General features: G+C 45.1%; 1 protein-coding gene across 3 annotated transcripts in view; it reads right to left on the reverse strand.

The window, feature by feature from the left end:
* Positions 1 to 234: 234 nt before the first annotated feature.
* The window catches only part of LOC146206017 (uncharacterized), a 51936-nt gene continuing 30037 nt past the window's right edge, over positions 235 to 22133 (reverse strand). For all 3 annotated transcript variants that reach the window (XM_084590653.1, XM_084590652.1, XM_084590654.1), the window contains exons 2-4: positions 8071 to 8579; positions 5536 to 5849; positions 235 to 2149 (exon numbers count right to left, since the gene is read on the reverse strand). In XM_084590653.1, coding sequence (XP_084446779.1) covers positions 1738 to 2149; positions 5536 to 5849; positions 8071 to 8541 — 1197 coding nt within the window. In that variant the 5' untranslated portion in view covers positions 8542 to 8579 and the 3' untranslated portion in view covers positions 235 to 1737. The remainder of the gene's footprint in view (positions 2150 to 5535; positions 5850 to 8070; positions 8580 to 22133) is intronic.

Genomic DNA, 22133 nt, shown 5'->3' on the forward strand with positions numbered 1-22133 from the left:
GGACTACGCACTGTGTGCAATACAGCGCCGGGCATCCATCAGTGCGAGGGGGGCAAATGGCGATGCGCACCAAGTTCTTCGCGCACGCGCGCTATGGTCACTGTGCTGGATACAATGTTTGAAATGGCACCCTGAGTAAATATCTATGTAGTAGTTGTACATTCGGTCGAGCAAGCTACGCAATGCGTAACTGTTCTCCACAACTTGCAATTTTCAACGAACGAATATGCTTGAAAAAAAAAAAATTAAAAAAGAGGCACACAACAAACGTGTGTACGTTGTTTACTTATAAAACCCATGGTGTGTGAGTACTTTCGAAACAATTTTTATTTGTACTTCAACCTTAGCTGCATTACATCTATACCAAATACCTTCTTTTGAGCTTATATATTTAGATTTAAAATTCGGCAAAATGACTATGGCTTACACGTAGCGCCATTGCAGTGGTCGATGTGCGAGAGGTACCCTTCGGTAATCGCGAAATGACGTGACAAGAGAGAAATACAATAATTTTACAGCTCTACACGCACCGAAACTGTCGTTTAAGTATGAAATGTAATTGCACTACTATAGCAAGAAATGGTTAACTTCTTTCGGTTCCCTAACTTGCTCATTTCCGGCTTCGCTTTGAAGTTTAGGCAACTTTGAGCTGCGCGAAGCGTTCAGAAGTAGGTTGCTCCTTTGTAACACCACACCGCTTTAAACACCGCATTTGGTGCTTGAACGCATAAGCAATTTGGAATGTCGAACAGTAGCCTCATGTGATGAATGAGGCATGCTGACTGGATGGACAGCAAAGGTTTGAGTTCTCGATTCGAGCGACACGCAGTTTTTCACAGCAGTCGCAGTCAATAGTCGTCGTGGAGTTGGCCCAATGGTCAACTCCAGATCGCCTGTTGACGCACCTTGTATCTAAACAGTGGTAGCACATATGGAAGTAACACGATATGATGCGCAACTTTCCAGTTGTTCGTTTCTGAAATGGCTGAGTGAAAACCGCAGTCGTTAGAATGTGTCAATGCTGCGCCCACCGAGGTGCGAGGGAGCAAAGAGGTCTGGTGATCATCGCGCCTCTTTCGGGTCATGGCGACTGCGAACGAGGCCCGCCACACAACTCGTCTTCTATATGCATCTCTAGAATCTGCCATTCGATGCAATGAGTGGCACGTAAAAAGTAAGCGCTACAGAATGAGAGTCTGGGTCAGTTGGTGCACATCATGGCGAAACCACAGCGCGACTTGGAGGCGCAGATGGTGTAGAAGACGAACAAGCGTCTTCCATACCATCCGCATCTGTAAGTCGCCCACCGTTATGTCTACTGATGCATTCAGCTTCTCAGTGCAGAATAGACAATGCAGATACAAAGGTGACAGAGGCACGAGCGCTGACTTACTACTAAATTTCGGCTCCTATAGTGATGGAGCCAAGCACTTTGTTTATTTTATCCCTTTTTAGTTTGTGAACATGTCGTTATGGCCATATCGTCATCGCCATTGTGCATACATAAAGTATGTACGCGTGCGGTGTTAACTGAATTTAGTTGGAGGTCAGTGCTCGTGCATCTGTGCGGTCAACATTTGTCCGGTGTACTCGCCGAAAAGAGCCGGTAGGAGGATTCTGGCCCAACGACTCGTACCAGAAATGAACTGAGTCCCGCGGTGCAGATACTGCTGCGATGTGAAATCAGAGTCCTTCCGGACGGATCCGTGAAGGTGGGCTCATCGGCAGCTTCATCCGCTAAACGATTTCGACGCCTCCGGTGTGCTGCTTGCCGTTTCCGGGCTCAGTGAGCACGTCCCCCCAGTAGAATCCCGCGGGTCCCTTCCCGCAGTGGATGAGGTACCGCCAGCGGCCGGCCTCCCGGTCGTAGTACCAGTAGACGTTGCTCACAAGGCAGGTGGCGCTGAGCACGATCGTGGACAGCGGAATGCATATCCACAGCGCCACTTCGAAGTGCTTGCTGTACGGGTTCTCGAAAGAGTAGGAAAACAACACCAATGGCACGATCAGAACCCAGGCGATGAGCACGGGTATGAAAATGAAGATGGTGGCCAACTCGGTGTTGCGTTGTCGTCGGCGCCGCTCCATCTCCACTTGGGCCGAGCCAGCCGTGCCTTCGTCGGCCGCCGCCTCGGTCATCGTGGCCGCGCTAGAGAAGAAGGGAAACAGGCAATGCAGGGGCGCCACGTAGAAAGTAATAGTACAACGATGAAAGATCACTGCTTGCGCAACTGCCATGCCCTTTCAGTTTGTTCAGATACTCGACAAAACATCAATGAGCAGCTTGACACGAATTCGACTACTGCGCATTATCTGTTTCCTCGTTAATAGACGTGTCGAATATCTTTACAGGTGGCTTCGTGATGTTTCGTCAATTTGATCTCGGTTAATTCCGGTTTCCAATTTATTCTAATTGAAGCCCTGGTCCAGGAATTAGGTCACCGCTAAATCCGAGTAACCCCCCTAATTTCCTCCTTATATTGTTATGGACATATTGATCGGAATGGTCAAATCTTGCATATAACGTTTTCGTTGCGTTAACCGTGAGTATAGTTAAGGCAGCCATAAAAACCATTTTCATATGTTTTTTTTTTTTTTTTTTCGTAAGCAACAGAAACTGCAAAAGTTCTGAGGGGGGGATCCGCAGATATACTGATTGTTGCGATGCAATCTTATGATACAGGAAAAATTGCGCTGATGAACAACCTTCCGTTGAAAAATGCATTCGTCCGCAATTTGTCGGTACGAAAAATGATGGCGGATATGCCAGCTGCAGACGGCCTGCACAACAGACAGCTTGCGTAAATTATGTCGTTACGTGTCGCTCTCGACAGCTGTACGATGCGCCCAATTAATAGCGCGCCACAAACGGTTTCAAGTATAACCATCAGATATATAAACATACATTTGTACACATACATTTATAGCCTGCACTTGTGAATTTCGTGTTAGGACTCCATCCACGCTATAAGTGTCTATGAAGTAAGCAACGTCTAACTTGCCCGCCAGCGGAACGTATGAAGCAGCGCCTCATCAACGCATAGGCTCAATCTGCGTGCATGATGCAGTTGCAGTTATCAATAATTAATAATGAAAAGGTAGCTGCGTTGCTTGTTCTGACATTTAAACATCGTTGTAGCGCAACACACGAAAGGGACAGACTTTAAAGCTGCGTTTGAGTCCTCTCGTTCTCGGTCTCAGACGTGTATTACGCTGCAACGATGTTTAAACGTCAGAATTGTGAAATGGACCGCCTTTCTTACAACACATCTTGAGGTTCGCGGAAATTACGGAACCACTGTTTGCCTCTCAAATATTACACGTCAGTTGCATATTCAAGAACGCTCCCCACTTGCGACATACTGCCATGTGTCTCATACATTTTCCTTCTTTTTCGCGATCTGTGCCCATAGCAACATCAAAGACTGCGGAGAGGCTTACGCATTGGGACAGTCAAGTGAGTAAGACGAATCATTGGCGGAAAAAAAGCACTGCATGGGTTTCTCTGACTATATCGTCTTTTTTTTTTTTTTAACTATATTTCAAAAGGAGTGTTTTCAACTTCGCGCGAAGGCCGGCTGGCCAGTGGCGCAGAAAAGAGTGATGACATCTTCGCGTGAGTCATCATCAAAGAGGCCATCCTCATCTATATGAAAGGGGGAAAGGGGGAACACGCTTAACGCGTAATACTAGACGGCAGCATGGGCAACAAAAGAAAAGCATTCACAGGAAGAATACAATGCGCGTACACTGCGGCCAATGTCTTCCTGCAACGCGTTCATACTTGGCGTTGTAGTAGTTGTGTCACTACCGGGAGCTGTTTACGCGCAAAATCTACACTAGCTGCTAAAAATTTAGAAGGGCGCATATAAGTTTCGCCTTAAGAGTAGGAGCGATAGAGCCTTTAACAGCGCCTTTCCACTCCGCCAATTTTTGGCATTCAGATACTGGCACACGGTTTGGCAAACTGTAAAACACCTGTGGTTTGTTTAGTATGAGGGGGGGGGGGCTATTCTTGAACTTGACTACAAGGGTGATGCGAAATGGGGAGCAAAATAGTATGACACCAACCTGAACTCTGCTAAAAGAAGTCCCAATTTTGATACCTACGAAATAACGTGCGGGATTTTTCCAACACGTTTTTTTTTTTTTTTCCTCTCGATTCTGGGTCAAGCCAACGGCGGCACCTTTTCGACCGAACGAGTTGTGTATGCTATTGCGTAAACGCATCACAATCACCCGCTATCGGTCTTACCCTTGGATGCCGGATTTTTAAGCACGTTTCAAAACCCATCCTCTGCGATTCCAAGCGGAAGACGAAATTGAGGGTGAAACTTCCAGCTCCGAATAAAATGCAAATTTTCGCCTGAATGGGGTTTTACACGCCACACACACAAACAAAAAAACTGCTTACCAAGCATGGTTTGAACTCACGCCTACGCGGATAGCTGGTGGCGCGACTGACTGCGGCTTTTGAACCTATTGCCGGTCAACAGAGTCCTCATAGGAGCAAAAATCGCTAGTCAAGTTTTGGTTAAAACCTTTTCATCGTAACAAATATGACCATAATATTCACCCACTGGGTTGGCTGCTACTGACTACGGAAGACGTCCCTGAGAAGCGTCACACACTCTGTGAAATTTTCCCTTACTGACCGTATGTTTACATCGGCGTGGCGAACCGCCATGCGTGCATATAGCACGTGTATACGAACAGCGGTAATATGAACAACGACCCATAGACTGAACAAAACAAGTACTGCAAGACGAAAACGGCGAGTTTAAACCGTATTTCTAAGCTTTAGCCATTGCCACATTAGTGAGTGGGCGAAATCATGGCCAGTGGCACTGTTGGAACTAAACAGCATATCAGCCGCTGCATGAACTAGTAGAGCAGCAAACTGCATTGGCACAACCGCATTACACTGCTGGCCAGAAAGCAATATTGTTTTCTTTATAAACACTGTCAAATTATATAGAGTCCAAAAGAAAGCCATCTGGTTTATTTATAACTTATATGGCCGTACGTCTATCAGTCACAGTCATCTTCTCAACCAAAGCGGTTTGCTTCCAGTCTCTCAAAGGAACTGCACCGAGTTTAGAGCCTCCAACATTGTATCGTACTCTTCTGGGTATAACACAAGACAACGACACGATTTTACACTGGCACCTCTGAACGCAAGAGTTAACTCTCATAACTATTCTTATTTCCCCAGAACAATTACAGACTGGAATAACCTAACTTATGCCGCAGTATCACAAACTTCACTAGAAATGTTTGAAACCCACCTTTAATTTTCCTGACATACTTGACACTATATTGTATCCTCGCTGCATTTGTGCTTTGTATTTTTTTTTGCATTTTCGTTGCTTCTCTTACTTTGTTTTTAATTTACACATTTTTTTTAACAGCTTGAATTTATGCTTACTGTTTTCAACTATTGTTATAAGTTCATGAAAAAGATCGTAGTACTAATAAATAAAAAAAAATAGCACCGGTACAAGCGACCTGAGCAGAGCGTGTCGATTTACTCACGGAGTGGTCACCGTTGCCAGCGAGCTTTCGGCCACCTCCGGTTCTGGAGTCGGCATGTTGCGGCCGGCGGGAGTCTCAGGCTCCTGGGGCAGGTTGTAGCTGCGTATCTCCTTGCCGAAGCTTGTGTAGATTCCGGAGTCCGCCGAGTCCGAGGGCACGCGGCGCACTTCGAACACTTCGGAGCCCTTCTTGCGGCCGGTCTTCTTCGGGCCCGAGAGCACCAAGCGACCCTTGCGGCTCCTGGGCACCCGCAGGAAATCCCTCGGCAGCGACGCGTACGGGGAGCCGCGGCCGATGGCGCAGCCGCTGCCGTTCTGCGATTTTTTTTTTTTTTTTGCCAAGGATCAGCCGGAGGAAAGAAGCTCGCGTGGCCGGCGATTAAGACGGCATCATAAAGCACGGCCAACCATTGCTCGCATACACGCTGGTGATGGACTGTGGTTGCAGCTACCGCTGCTCCGGACGGCTCCTATGGAAACTACGCGCGAAGCGCAAGGGGCCATTGCGTAACCACGCCTCCCCTTCTCCCTCACCTCACTCTCTGCAGCGTCCAAGCCAAGGCCGACGGAAGGCTCGGACAAGGAAAAAAAAGCTAAGCTGCATCTTCGGAATGGTATTGGTCGCCTTTCATCCGCCGTCGTTCTTTCCCGTGGTCACCCATTTCCTGACATGCGCTCACCAGATCGAAATCGTCCTGCATATTAATAGGTCCTGAAAAGGTCATCTCAAAATTCCTTCCTGAGGGGAAAGTGGGCGCGGACTCACCCTGTTATTGCCTTATAACGGTTGTTGAGCTCTTTGCAGTCTGCGTGAAGATCTCGCGCTAAGATCGGGCCAGAGACGAAGGATTCGCTGACGATGACGAATGCATTAATTACACGATTACTGTAGTGAACAGCAAAAAGGAAAAAAAAAAAGCAAAGCAATATACCAGAAAGAAACCTGCTTAGGAACGTCGTTGCAACCTCGCTAATTTCTTTCCTTTCATATTCGGCCGCGGCACGTATAATAGCCGAGGAATTATATAGTGTTGCAATGATGAGCAATCTACGACTTCCCCGATGCAACAAGAATAAAGTAACGCAACACGCAAGAGTTGACGTGAGGCCCACCCCTCTTTGGTAAAAGCTTGGCGGGCAGACTCAGTGGTTTCCTCGTTGAGCTCGTCGATATTCGTCCGAGTTTTCGAAGTCCGGCATCTACTGACCAGACTCAGTTAACTGACAGTGAGCGGCTTATGCAGTGACAAGCAGTTTCATGCAGCCGGGATGCTCTTTAACAATGATCTTTATTTTCATCACATACAAGTTGATGGAGGAGGTGAGAAAAACAGCGGCAGTCCCCCTGACAAAGTTCCCACCCCCTACAAGGGGCAGCGACATGTGAACACACAGACATGAACACACTCTGGAAAGTTCCACGAAGAGGGCCTCCCACAGGGTTCCCATGTAACCCCGGTGATAACATAATTCTAGTGTGCGGGCGTAAAATTTGCACAACGGGGAGGCCTGGTTACAAACTTGGAATAATTCTTATTTCAGACGTACTCCCGATGTCGTGTTTACAGCTCTACCCTGAGATTAGTTGGTCGGTTATTCTATTCGATAAGCCCTGGACATGAAATCTAGTTTGGAATGCGCTAGGCAAAAGACAACGTAAACCTAAACTCTAGCATCACCCGCCACCCCCGAAGAACAATTAAATCTAAAGCAATGACGTCGGCCTGTAGTGCTTCAGAAGTTCCGCCTATAAGTAATCCGTCATAATGTCGCTGTCTATATAAGTCAGTACGGCACACTCGATAAAAGCAAATATTTTACTAAAATATTCAGAGGTTCGATTCTTCGCGTATTACTTCGGAATCTATTAGATGTGGGGCTCATAGCTTGGAACACAAATACAACTATATGTGTGTGGCCAACTTTCAGCATGGTGGTTTGGATATCTCGATACTGAAATAAAGAAGGAATGCTCCCTAGCTCAGAAACAGCTGGCGCTGCCATTTCTGATCAGTGAGGCACATAGTTAAGCAGCGCAAGCTCACCTTTGTGCACGCCTCGTTACGGTTTGTGACCGCTAAAAAAATAAAATAAACTAAAGCTTACGTCCGTGGAGCTGCATTGCTACACGGGCATATGCTCGGGTTTTTTTTTTTTTTTGTCATTTTTTTTTCTCCCCCGCATACAGTAGTCCAGAAGATGAGGAAGGGGTAAGAGTAGCAATAATTAGCAATAATAAGGACCACGTGCGACAAATTACACTGAAATTGGATCAACGCAATGCAGTAAAGTAGTGAACATGGCCAAATTCTTTGTGCGACGTGCCCTTAAAGCATAGATAAAAGAATCAGAATCGGGAGCGGGCTCGATCGCGGCACTCACATCATCGACCTCATAAAGCGTACGAGTCAGCTGAAGTGACGAAATGCGCTGCCAAGGCTGCCATCTCCCACCGCTGCAGCGTTTGTAAAGAGATCCGTTACAGGAAGTACCGAACGCAGTTAGCGCGATGCAGAGAGCGCTAGCTAGTCCTCACCTCGTCGTCGGAGCACCGGCTCACGTCTGCAGTGACGAGGATCTCGGGCGGCTCTTCTTCGCCAGCGTCCGTCACCCTGGGCACGAAGCCCGTGGAGCGGACAGAGCCGTCCCGGTTCATGCACAGGCGCGTGATCTGACAGCCCCCACTGTCGGTGCGATCGTCGGCCCTGGACTTGAACGAGTAGCGACCCGAGAAGGCGTCCTTGGAGCGCGGCTCCTTAGCGCTGCCGGCGCCACCCTCGGAGCCATTGTCGAAGCTCGAGAGGCTGGTCGAGTCGCACGATTCGTAGCAGGACGGCACGGCTGACTTGTCGTCCGCAGCGGCCGCCTTGAAGACGTCCCTGACGGCGCCCAGCTGCCCGCACGGGATCACGTCCAGCCACTCCGGAGCACCTCCGTCCAGCGCCGCCAGCGGCGGCCGCTTCTTTTCGCGGCGCGACGGTGGCAGCGACCGGTGGCCCGCGTCCATGCTCGCCGGTCGGCTCAGGCCCTCACCGCGCGTCAGTGCTGGGAATTCCAATGAGCCGCTCATTAAAGCTCTACGGCCGTGAACCATGTGGCCATGACCAGATGCTTATTTTTATCGCCGATGCTTTCGTAATGCGGCCACCTGGTATGAGCGAGTACCCGAAGTGAAAACGTATTTCAGTCACAATCACAGTAAGCGTGCAGCTTACACGACGGATGATTGGGGTCTCTTGGCGTGCGTTGGCCACCGTAGCCGTTAAGCACGAACCACTTTTTGAGAAGGCTTGCCTCCTTTTATCTGGCAAGTCACAGTAGTGGTGAAGGAACACTTGCGTTCGCGTCGCTCGAGCTCCAAAATGTCGTGACCGTATTGCGTATGCGCTGTGTGGGTACTTGAAAATAACATTTAACGTTAAATGCTTGTCTATCTGTACGCTGCAGTAACATTGAGTTGCACCTGGTACAGGGCTTGAATTTTAATTGATCCTGCTTTCAAACTAAAAAAAAAAAATAATATTGCTCCTGTCATTGAAGTTTACTAGCTTTTTTTTAACTCTTCAGCGTCCAAATAATGAAAACATTGAATAAATGTTGCGAACTTCCAGTTTTCGCAGCTCTACTTTTCCCTACACTGCAGATAATAAAAATTACAAACAAGATATGATATGAAAACCATGCGTAATTCATATTAAATAATTGCGATAACTCTTGAGTGGCTAAATATGCACGCAACTACTGAGCGGCACACAACGTATAAATAGCAAAGTCAAGTCTTTTTCACTGTTTTGTCGTTAGCTTTCGCAGCGAGTTATCTTCCCGCATGACTCCTGCATCTCAAACGACCAGCACGTCAAACTTGCTTAGGCAAATAAGTTGGGAAAAACCATTTCTGGAATGAAGTGAGGAGTTTGTACACACCCGCGAGCACAGGCGAAAACTATAATAAGACTTTCGGTTCGTATTGTACGGGATGCGCCGTGCACAAAGGCATTCGAAACTGCTCAGTCACGACGACGATGGAAATACTGTATATTAGCGCTGCACGAATGCAACTGTTGAGCATTAGAACACATATGCTGCATCATGAAAGCTGGATGTTTAAGAATGCCGGCCGCAGGGATATTTTGCTTCCAAAACCTCCACGATTAGATCTCTTTCTTAAGGGGAAAAAACACTGCCGAATATAAAGTATATTTCGAACGTGTTAGCCACCCACTTGGAATTCCCAGCATATATTCACAGTTACGCGAGAGAAGAGCATAACGCGGTATAACTACAACAACAACAAACAAACAAACAAACAAACAAACAAAAAAGACCTGCGATATGCTCAAAAGAAATTTTCTCCGCGAGGCAAAAAAAAAAACTACAAACAAAAAAAAAAACACGCATGTTTGTTTGCTATTGCTAGAGCCATATTACCTCTACGCAAAGCAAGTACGCAGTCATTGAGGCTCACCTAGCGAGGGAAAATTAAGGAGGGGGGTCTATACCGAAACGAACAATACAGCCATTCCATTGATTTCTCGAAACAAATATTGCCAAAGCTAGAAAATAAATGCCACAAAAAAAGGTAATTGATTTGTTTCTTTCTGGATTGCTCTGGAAGGCGATTGACTACACCTGTGATGTTTTTGAAATGTGAAAGGTAAACATAAACTGATGAAAAGTGAGCTTTATTTTCGAAAGACTTGTTGTAATTGCGAACGTTACTTACGAAAAATACAATGTTGCTTTTGATGCAGTCGGGAAGGAATGCGATCACACGGAGTGTTCAGATGTATCCCTGTATAATCGAATACAGAAAATGAAGGATTTGAAGTTGCGGAAGCGATTTCAATATATTGAATATCTACCTTGACCACGGGTGTTCGAATCGTAACATTGCATTTCTTAACTCTTCCAATATTTCAATCAACAAATTATTTCGATAAACCCTACATGTGTCGAATAGAAAAAAAAAATAACTTAGCTATTCTGCGCTCATTGTATTAAAAAAAACTGTGCCGCTTCCACGAGAAGATAACTCAATTGTCTACTTGGAACGACAGTTTCCTGTAGACAGAAACATCATCTTTTGGAATGTTGTAGTACATTGTGCGCGAACGAGATGTCAGATAGAAACACAGCAGAACAGAACATCAAAGCCAAAACGAAACTATCATGCACGCGTCTGGACATCGATGTTCAGATTCTATTCATATTACTTGCTTATGTGCGCTTATTTTTAAGTGAACACGGAGATTTTGCGCGGTTTTTACGAACAGTCTCGATTTAGTACTGGCAGACGCGTTTCAGTATAACTTTTTCGCAATAATATAATCAAACACAGCTTCATGCCCGACGTAACTTGCAGCAGTAATAATAAAAAAAGATGACAGAAAAAAAAAAAAAACTTCGGGCTGAAATGATAGACCGGTGCGCAGCGAGATGTAGCGGCAGCATGCTCCGCGTACGCGGAACAGGTGATTGGAAAAGCAAAAAAAAAAAAAAAAAGCTTCGTCGCGCAGGAAACCGATTGGATGCCGACATAGAGATCGAAAGTGCTTGACGTTCAGTGAGCCAGGATGGCGTGCGCTCGAACGTAACGAAAGCGGATTCATTTGCAGGACGTCGACCTTGAGCGCTTACTAGAGCACGTCCCCCGTTGACTTCGTTCGCAGCATGCGAATTACTAGTTACAGGCACATTGCAGCCACGATCGCAAAGTCTTTTCCCAGCCCAACCGTGCTCAGCGGGATAGCTTTTCTCATTTCTTCTTGTCTATATACCTATCGCACGATGAGACTGTTCACAAGCAGTCTGGCAGTTAACTACGTGCGCTGTCTGCACGCTAGCGCTGGCTGGATTTGAGCTTGCCGCGTCATTCCGGCGCAAAAATAAAGGCCACCTATAGGTAGCAAATAATTTCATTCAATACCAAAAATGGTTGCCGTGGTCTCTTTCAGCTGCTGTTAAAACGCGCTCAGAAACAAGAAAGGGTTAAGAAGACGTTACGGTTGCCAAAGCTATAGGCACCTAGTCAAACCAAATAGATATTACGGCATTGCCGAAAGTATTGTAGAAAAAGAAATGACGCGATAACTTTAATGGCTTTCGTTTTCCAACTCTCTTTGCGGATCCTTGTTCTCGCGCATGGTCTGTGCTGCTGGCCTAATTACCAATCCCTTAATTTTCCCCCTTAATATTTCAAACTTACTATTTAGCATATACGTTCGTATCCGAATGGCCACCAGACACATGCAGATATGAAGCTCCGCTCAAGGAAGCCGTGCGTACGAACGTGCCTGCTTGGCCTAGCACTTTAGCGTGTCTAAATCAGAATGCGAGGATCTTGGATGGCTAATTCTGGTCTAATCTTTCCATCAGAAAGGGGAGGCCCGAGTTGACAGCTTCTGCCAAGTCAGCCACGTCATGTGGTCGCGTGACGTCGGACAACCCTACGTTGAATCAATGCCTGTCAAGTCATGTCAGCCCTCAACTGCCAGAGAAATGCCCGCGATTGTTCGCCGACAACGCCGCTGCTGTAGATCCGAGTTCGCGTGCGCACACTCTGATATTCTTTTAATCACCAGTGTATATAGTTTGCCTCTGCTATTTCACGCATATTATTTAGCATACAGTTGCAGGCTCCTATACTGTGTGAAAGATCATCCGAAATGGCGACCCCGGATTTTACGGAAAACGGGGCCTTTAATGGGCTAGAAGTGGTTCCAAGCGAACGGACAAAAAGAACTCGAGTCACAAAAAACGAAACAAAAATTAAAAACTGAAAAAGGAGCGTTAGTTGAAGGATGATTATGTCTGGGAAAATGAAGACTATTTTATAGCGGTGACACACACACACACACACACACACACACACACACACACACACACACACACATATATATATATATATATATATATATATATATATATATATATATATATATATATATATACATGCGTTCGGAAAAAAGTCAGACGTGGTGAAGGAAAAGAGAATGTATTTGACGTTTCGGCCTCGGGACCACGGCCTTCGTCGGAAGAAGGCCGGTCCTTCTGACGGAGGCCGGTCCCGCGGCCAAACTTCAAATACATTCTCTTCTCCTTCACCACGTCTGACGTTTTTTTCGAACGTGTCGTCACAGTCGATCTCGTCGTCGAGAGTATATGTATGGTTTGGTTTGTGCGGTTTAAAGTCCCAAAGCGACTAAAGCTATGAGGGACGCCGTAGTGTAGGGCACCAGAAATTTTGACCTCGTGGGGTTCTTTAACGTGCACTGACATCACACGGGTGCTTTTCGCCTCCATCGAAAAGCGGGCGCCGTGACCGGAATTCAATACCGCATCCTTGGACACAGTAGTTGAGCGCCCTAACCACTGCACCACCACGGTGGGGAAGTAGATGTAAGCATGAAATGAACTGGAGGAAAGGCGTACCGCGCTCAGGGGCGTCTCATTTCTGCTTCGGTACGCCTCTCCTCTGCCGACGCGTTAGAGGTGTCCACTCAAAGATGGGGCATTTTTGAGCCATGAAAACAGTGCGGAGTGAAGGCAGGCACTTGTTGAAGCATGCGCTGCTCCGTCAGCAGCGCGACATGTATGTAGGCAGTGGGTGACCCACGAATCTTCGTTTAGGTTAGCATTCGTGCTCTCCATTTGGTTCGCTTCCGTGTTCTTCGGCGACGCGCTAACTTGGCGCTACAACCTTTTCGTGCCTAAATAAGAAAAAAAGACAAGGTTAATCGAAATCTGCCCCGGCATGTTATCAATCCAGAACAAACATAACTATGGCGCCACTATCTTGCTAGCAAAAATGCGTTTGAGGCTAGCGCGTACACGGGCCTCTCGCGGCGTGAGGCGAACGCCGTGACAGCACGCTGTAACGGCACTTTGCTTGCCGATTGGAGCGTCGCGCTGAGCCCGAGAACGCAAGGTTGCTCCCGACCATTCAGCTGTCAGACTTCAGAATCGAAGCGTATACTGGCTAAAAGGATATCCTCCCCGTGACGGTCGGCGGGACCTTGGAATAGCTGCCTCCTCACGCACTCTCCGTCTTTCTCTTTTGAACGCGTGGTCCACGGTTCGTGCCCAACGCTGAAGTGGGCGCTGAATGGAGAAAGGCAAATTTTCGCCCAAGGAAATGCGCGCGAAATGTCTGGACATTGCAGCAAAAATGTAGGGAGACGGTGCTGTAGTCAGGCAACTGTCGGCGCTACGAAGCGCAAGTGGTGAGTCGCAGCTTTAGGATTCGCAAGTCGCTAGAGCGAGACATTCCGCGGTACACTGCGCGTTATTAGTGGAAAATGTTAGGCCCTGTCAAGCCTCATTCCTGCTCGTTGAATTTTCGAACAATTATCCCTTCCCATTGCGCGATAAATACTCTAGCGTAATGAAACCTTGAAGCTCGCTCGTACTGGTATTTAACTGCCCGGCGAAAACTACGGTCGTGAAAGGTAGTTTGACTAGGCATGAATAGAGTCCTCCTGACAGTACTCCCATTTAATATGAAAACGGCCTTGAGTTAAACGTTTCCTTCAATTCTAGATGACCAACTTATAGCCGAGTCTTGTTCTTCTTTTATAGGTCTAGCCTTCATCCTTAACAAGACGGATGCACCTTTTCCTCGTGAAATAAACTTGCCTCGGGAAAGCAATAATCATTAGCGACCATTTCACCTGCTGCGTCGCGGCCGACAGGCATCTCAGGAGACGTAGAAAGAGGCGTGTGCACGTTCGCTCGAGGTCTAGAATAAGCGACTCCGTCTTCGTTCACTCTTCACTTCAATCATGGGGTAAGGTTGCTCGCTAGTCAAGCCGTAGGTGTAGGCTACCGTGCTCGCCGCCAGCTCAAGGCATTCTGAGCGGCAGAGTCGAGTGGCCTCCAGCGGCAATGGGCTCAATCGTGCCTTGCAAACACGCAGCTAGGCGGACCAGACAGCATGTTTTCTTGCTGCGGCATCGCGTTCCCCGAATGTATCGAACTACTACTTCGTGTTTCAACATCCCTTTCTGAAGGTTAAGCAGCTTATCTATCGCGCGCAGAGAAACGCACTCAAACCAACTTCGAGTTCGGCACTACTGACGCAAGAGGCGCCCCTTTTGGTGCCCAAGTTCCAGGTATAACGATTACAGAGTACACGAATTTAATGTTTTGGTTCTTTGACACCTTCACGTTTCTTGTTTTTATTACGCTATATAAAGCGATTACAAGAGTCTGAAGAAGTTCATTAATTATACAAAGATGCAACGCATGATAAACCCCCGATAAAAAAATCCGGTATTTGCATGGCTGCCTTTGCGGTGTCGCGCATGTCTACGTCATACATGCGCTGCTTATACGGGACCGTTAAAAAAAAATAATAATTCTGTTTTCGCACTCCAAGACAGAGTTGTTTTGCTGTACAAGTCGTCGTCGTTTATCGCGTTCTCCCTTATTTTTTCTCATTAGCGTCGACATAGTGTCAGTGAACGTTTCATGTTAAATTTATGCATGTATAGTTTGTCATTGCGCTCTTAGGGCGAAAAAATACGAAACTAAATAGATGAAAATATTCTTCGCGCAGCGAGTCTTCGCATTTGCTTTTCTTTTATACAAGAGGATTTTTTTATGACTGTGTTTAAACTTGTATTTTAAAAATCACGAGAGATCTATTTGCGCACGTGGGTTTTACAGCAAGGTCAAAACGTCATGTACAAGAAAGAGCTTAATAATTAAGGGAATAATTACCCATAGTTACCTGATCAACATATTTATTTTGATATTAAGAAGCAACATTACAAAGCGAAATGGCAGACAGTCAACAGCAGAGCTGAGCTCCGTTTTCAATTTCTCTTAATCGGTAGGGCGGTTCGAATTATCGACCGTCAAAAATGCGCATTTGAAAGCTCGTTGAGTTAACTTTCTGACATTTGACATTCATAACATGACATCTATCGCAATTATTACGCATTAATTACAGATGTCGTTTGTTTATTTGATAGTCTTAAAGAAGTTTACATCGTTTCCGGGACATTACCACTCGTAACGATGTCATTAGATGAATAAGCGGCACGAAAAAGTAAACTCAACGAGATTTCAAATGCTCATTTTTGATATTCCATGTTTCGTACCACACTGCATATTGGGAAACTTTCAAAAAAAGGTTAAAAAAACAACAACGAAGCTCTGCTATAATGTTGACGGCTTTCAATTTTGTGACCAAATATTGTCCCTTAAAATAAAAAATAAAGAAGTTGATTATTCATTTTAGTTAATTAATCCTCTAATCTTCAAGCCCTATGACTTGCATTCATTCATTGATTCATTTATTATTAATTTATTTATTTATTCATTCATATTTTGCGAAATACAAACAAATATTGACGGACCTATATCCATTGGCTAGTAACGGGTCCATAATCAACATAGGATACAAAATAAATGCAACGCGCGAAGAAATGAAACGAGATATACAATCCATATATACACAATAATTCATAACATGCATAGTTTATGCAAACATTAATATAAGTCACTTATCATTCACAGTATTTTTGAAAAAAAAAAAAGAACCTCTTTAAGGCAGGAGTAAAATTAGGGGCTTGTTTTATATTTAGTGGCAAAGAATTCCAAATAAGAGCGCCGTTAACTTCTACGAGCATTTTTCCGTACATGTTCTGAAAAGGAAGTAGATTAAAATTTTAGTATGTGGCAGCTCTTGTGCTTAGTAATGGAATTTTAAACAAAGTGATGGGAAGTGGAACATTAGTTTCTGTGGTTCTGGGAATGATCTGAGCAATTTTGAATTCGTACAGTGCATTTAGTGGTAGAACATGAAGAGACTAGTACAGTTATATGCTACATTGAGAGCGCCTTAAAACGGAAATAATTCTTAATGCGTTTTTTTTTTTTTTGTTGATGAAAAACAGGTTCCAGGTAAGCTAATAGTAAAGGTGTTTCCCATGACTCAATGCAGCAACTGAGGTGAATTTGAATAAAGGAAAATTAACAATGCGTAGGACGGGGTATTCGAAACATTCACGAGTCCTAAGTAAAATAAAACATCCGTATGCCGGCTTCGAACAAAGATGCTTAATGTGTGTTTTCCAATGCATGTCACATTCAAAAAATGCACCTAAATACTTGTAGGATAGAACTTGATAGTTTTATTCCACGTATGATATATTCAGTTCTTCAACATTCAATTGTTGTTTTCCTGGAATGAAAAAATTGTGTACTTCGTCTTATTAAGATTTAAGGTCAGTTGATTGGATGTGAAGCACATAAAAACATTTGCTAACTCAGTAGAGATTTTATCTTGAATTTCACTCAAATTCTCTCCAGTAAACACAAGGGCCGTGTCGTCGGCCTACAATAAAGGTTCAGTGTACTTTGAGATTGCAGGGAAATCATTTATGTAAATTGAGAAGAGTACGGGCCCAAGAAATGAACCCTATGGCACGCCACTTAAAACAGTTTGAGACGCAGAGGTTTTTTTTTTTTTTTTTTTTTTTTTTTTTTAAATACTGTATGATGTTGACGGTCACTGAGATGGCTATGAAATAAGTTCAGAATTTTACCCCTGAACCCATAGTTGTTAATCTTGCTCAGTAATATCTAGTGATTAATTGCATCGAAGGCCTTTTTTATATCGGGATACACCACGACATCAATTTTATTCTGGTGGAGAGCCGTATTTAATATTTGTGTAAGAGTGAGAACAGCGGTGGAGGTAGATTTATGACGTCGGAAACTGTGTTGGTGGGGGCTCAGGATGTTGTATTTGGATAGTAATTTATTTATGTGCTCACAGAGAATCTTTTAAAAAACTGTGTTGATTACAGTAATAATTGACGTCGGCCTATAATTTGATAGATTGGAGCGATCTCAGTCTTTAAAAATTACAACAACTTTTGCTAACATTAGTTCAGAAGGATAAACTTCGCATTCAAGAGAGTGATTAAACAGATGAAGGAGAGGGTCTGCTAATATTTCTATATTGTCCTTAATCACCTTTACCGGAATTTGATCAAGCTCTGCTGCCTTGTTGCTTTTTAACTATTTAACTGCTGCTATTATTTCATCCACTGTAATATCCTCAATAACAAAAGTATTCACAACCGATTTCATTGACTGCATGTATTCAGTGACTGGTGGTAGTTGGGCCGCAAGTTTGGGTCCAATATTTACAAAATATTCATTAAACTCACCTAATGCTGCTTGATCAATAAAATTGGGAAGTACACGTTCGTCTGAACGCAGCCCCAGTGCGCATGTAACAATGTTCCAGATTTTATTTGTGCTGCCATGAGCGTTTTTTAATAAGAGATGAATAGTACTGTCGCTTCATTTCTCAAACTAGAGATACTGACAGGTTCCTTAAGCGCTTAAATTGCTTTAGATAGTAAGTTAGTTTTAACACGTTTTCATTTTTCATGCCATTTTTCCTTCTTCTTTAGTACGCCCAAAATTTCGTTAGTCATCCAGGGGCATATGGGTGCATTATATTTAACCGAGGCCTTCCGTTTCGTACTCTGCAAAACTACATCCTCGATAACGGCGAAGATGTTTGTGTATTCATTGTTTACGCCACTATCGTAGGTATCTAAGGAGTTTGTTGTAGGAGCTCACAGAGTAATCGATAGTCAATCTTTTTCTGCGGTTCACGGCAATTGGTTTTCGGACTTAATTTTCCTTGGATTTTAATAAAAACAAGTATGGGTGGGTATGTGATCAGTCATTCGATCTAGATAAGTTCCAGCCCATCTGTTGCAAGTGATGTTACTAAGCGCATGGTCAATTATATACTTGAACTACCGGTTATACGAGTGGGCTCTGTTATAAGATTGCATATATTATACGACTGCAATAACAAGGTGTAGTTATTAGCTTCTCCAGATAGATCTATATTAAAGTCTCCCACAATTATAACACAGTTGCTTTTTTCAGATGTCAAGGCTGCTATCACTGATTCAAGTTTTTCTAGAAAAATCGACATCGCAGACCCACGAGGGCTGCAGACCGCGCCGATGATGTCCGCTTGCTGTTAAACTTACAGCACTGACCGCATAGAGATATCTCTCGTATAGTTTTTAAAATACAAATTTCCGATTGGTATTTGGTGCATCATGCGCCTGTTTTTGACGCACGATGGCCTTAGTTGCTTAAGCGCCATAAAACCCAATTCGGTAATATAAGGTAGGTAAAAAAATAAAAGCATCACTCGGTATTTTCGAAGCTTGGATTTTCGAACAGGGCGTCATCCCTCGAAAATAGAAAAGGGAAGGTGGCACGCAAGTACAAAACATGCAAGTACGCCTCGTTGTGTTCAAGCACCGGATGAATAGTCTATACACGGCGCAAAACGTACACGACTAAGAAAGAATTTACACGGACAAGGCGCTGTCCGTGTCCATTCTTCAATGCACGGACAAGCGTGTGCACTGATTCCACAAGGTTATCGTCACAGAGTCATGCCAATTGTTTTTTTGTGCTGATCTTAGCTCCCATACTTTCACCTTGCTATAAGAGGCGAGTTCGCACAATAAATTTCAGTTGCAGCGCATTGTCCGAGTCCATTCTTTGCTCGTCTTGTAAAATTTTCGCCGTGTATCTAGTAGTCATGTACCAACTAGCCCAATAGTCGATCACCGGATCAAATCATTTTTAACGCTGAGCGAATCCGAGTGATGAAGTCGCTATCGGAGCTTTGCCGATTTCGTGCCTTGCAGTTTATCGAGCTTCCTGAGTAGAAACACCTCTTTGGCTCTCCTGACGTGCGGCGCCCTGCACGTACGCATTGCCAGAGCTGATGAACCTATCAAACGGCGCAGGACTGTTCATTTAGAGCTTTACTCAAAACTGTTCAGGTTCCATGGTTTTCTCTTCAGCTATGTATTCGGTCACGCATGCAGATCCCGGAGGTGTAAGCCTCTGTAAAGTCAAAGAATCCTCATCAGCCCTTATCAAGATGTTTCAACCACGACGCCATGACCTGGCTGAGCAGGAACAGGTCAAGTTTTTCTGTCCAATGATGAAGCAGCCAGAAGCCTAACTGTCCTCCTTCTCCGAAGGCTAGACATGCGTTCAATATTTTGCCATTTATTTACCGTACGTCGGTGTTCTGCCCAGTTTCCGCGTCGTTGTGATTTACGCACTCAGTTGCCGACCAAATCGGGCAGCTTGTTTGCCGGCAGCCAAGGTCTTCCTACCAGGAAAGCACTCCTCTCCCGATTCCAAGCACGTCCTCAAAACACGTCCTCAAAGACGACCCTCACTGACGCTATGGACGCCAGTGCACGCAAAGGTGTTAATGTACTGCATCCTGGCCCCCAAATGACGGTGCTCAGTCTCATTGATGCATGCACAAATTAACGGTAACGCAGACGCTTGTATTGACGCTCGAGTAGCCTCGAAGTGTACTTAAGGTAAGGAAGGCCGCGTGAGAAGCCACAGCCGAGGACACTGATATAATTATGGACTTTGCGGGCTCGGCAACTTGTGCGCTTCAACAAGCACACGCAACGTTCTGATTTCGGATCTTACCCTCTGCTTCCTTTAAATGCAAATGAAAGCCTTGGAGACACAAACTGACACGAGAAACTGAACGCATTATGAAGGCATTAGGCTTACAGGAGTTTTTAAAGGCGAATAACAAGCGGTACTTAAAAGCCGTTTTCCACGTATGATATACGATACCGGGTGGAGACAGTAAGAGGGGTAGCTTTCACCGTAAATCTTGTAAATATATAAAATCAGCCAAACAGTCACTCCAATTGGCATGCATGCTCATAATGGGAGCATAGAGATGTTCGTGTTCCTATAGTCTACTTCATCAAGCAGTATTAATTCTCGTAGCACACTCGTATTCTGAATTCTTTCCGTGTAAGTTTATAGCTATAGGCCGGCGTTTTTACCTATACGCGAGGCAGTAACTGTGGTTTCGAAACTCGTCCGCAGCATGACATAGCTCCGACAAATTCGTAGCTTTCAAAAGAAGTATCGCATCACAAAGATGAGGGTATGTAACGAACTGCTTCCTGGCTAACCGTTTCGAGGTTTCGTCCATGGCACAGTTCCTTGATCTGTTATAATCAACGAGCTGCCCGTCGTCTCGCCTCAAATTTCGGCAAGCCGGAGTGTTTCTTTAGTTCACGCGAGAGGATAGTACCGCGGTTTCATGAAACTTTTCTTGAACTTGCCCATCATAAATCTGGTATTTCATCTCACATGCTGACGCGTGAAGGCTTTGTGTCTGTGTGCTCACCTTGAAATGCTATCACGACCCATATAACCCGCTGGTTAGCTTCACATTCGCAAAATGTTGCTGATGTTCACCGGCCTTCTCCTTCGCGACTGCATATTTTTCATTTTGGCATCAGTCCCACCGTTCGTATGCAAAACTCAAGATATCGGCGTCACATAGCTTTCGACATTCAGCTCCCTCGCAACGCTACCGACTCTCTATTCGCGAACCTCTCAAGTATCACCGGAAAAATGAAAGAACGACCACCTCTGCGAGAACCACGAAACTTCCCGACGAGGGTCTTCCCAACGGTAGGCCACTCTGCTTGCGGACTCTCGATTTCAAGGCAAACACTACCGATCGGACAGTGAAACACCGGTTGTAGGCCAGTTGGTGGTACATCAGAAGGAACAAAACCGCAGACATAACAGGCAGAGGCAAGCTTGACCACAACACATGTTGTTCTCTTGCCTTTGTCTTGTCGTTTGTTCCTCGCGACATGCAACTCCCCCCGCCCCCTTTTCAACTCGCATAGACCTATATTTATGTAGCATAAAAAGGAGTATTCGCAGAAATATTTTTTTTTTATTTTTTTTTTTTTTTTACAATGATTCAGTTCCCTCAGCCAAAACCCAGTTTGTGTCTGACGGATAGGCTTTGATTTTTTTTTCTTCAATGCGCGGAAGCAGAGCAGCGTGGGCAGAAAACCGCATGTGCAGAAAACCGCGTGCTCGAGGGTGCGTTGTGTAAACACGTGCTCACAGCAGAAGCAAACTTAATGAGCATGGATACATTGCGCGCCTGTGCCGTGGAGCTACACCGTAGCCAGGCTTTGTTACAAGCACATGCACAAAAAAAGAAACACGCCTCTTTCGAAATCAGAAGTCTTGTCCCGCTAATTCAGAACGCCCCGTGACTTCCACCGTGTACACGCATGGATGACTCTGCACAGCGGCCTTGGTGGCTCTCCAGGCGTCTCCCATGGTGCATGGCCCGTTACGTCATTCTATTCAATAGTATGCCAGCTTGATGAGACAGTTTAGCAATCGGGAGACTCGTTGGAGTGAGCGGAGGAAAAAAGCGATTCACGAAAGACGTTTTTAGACGCGCACGCCTCTACGTCGGAATGGAATAGCTGCATTTTCTTTTTTTCCAACTCATAACGAAACACGCGTACCCTTAATCGCTTGCTCTGCGCCATCGACGAACTCGATTTAGACATGAGGGTCTGTTCCTTTCACGAAAAGACTTCTAAAGGAAGCTGGCATGATGCCTGTGCCCGGGAAAGTTGCCAAGGCGGACACATGAGAGCAAGAAGGAGGTCAATTTATCAGGTCGATCTGAAATTGTCGACGTTTCAAAGACCGTTTACAGTGAAGCGT

Source organism: Amblyomma maculatum, chromosome 1, assembly GCF_055883805.1.
Source record: "Amblyomma maculatum isolate TAMU_Amacu chromosome 1, ASM5588380v1, whole genome shotgun sequence".
NCBI lineage: Eukaryota > Metazoa > Arthropoda > Arachnida > Ixodida > Ixodidae > Amblyomma > Amblyomma maculatum.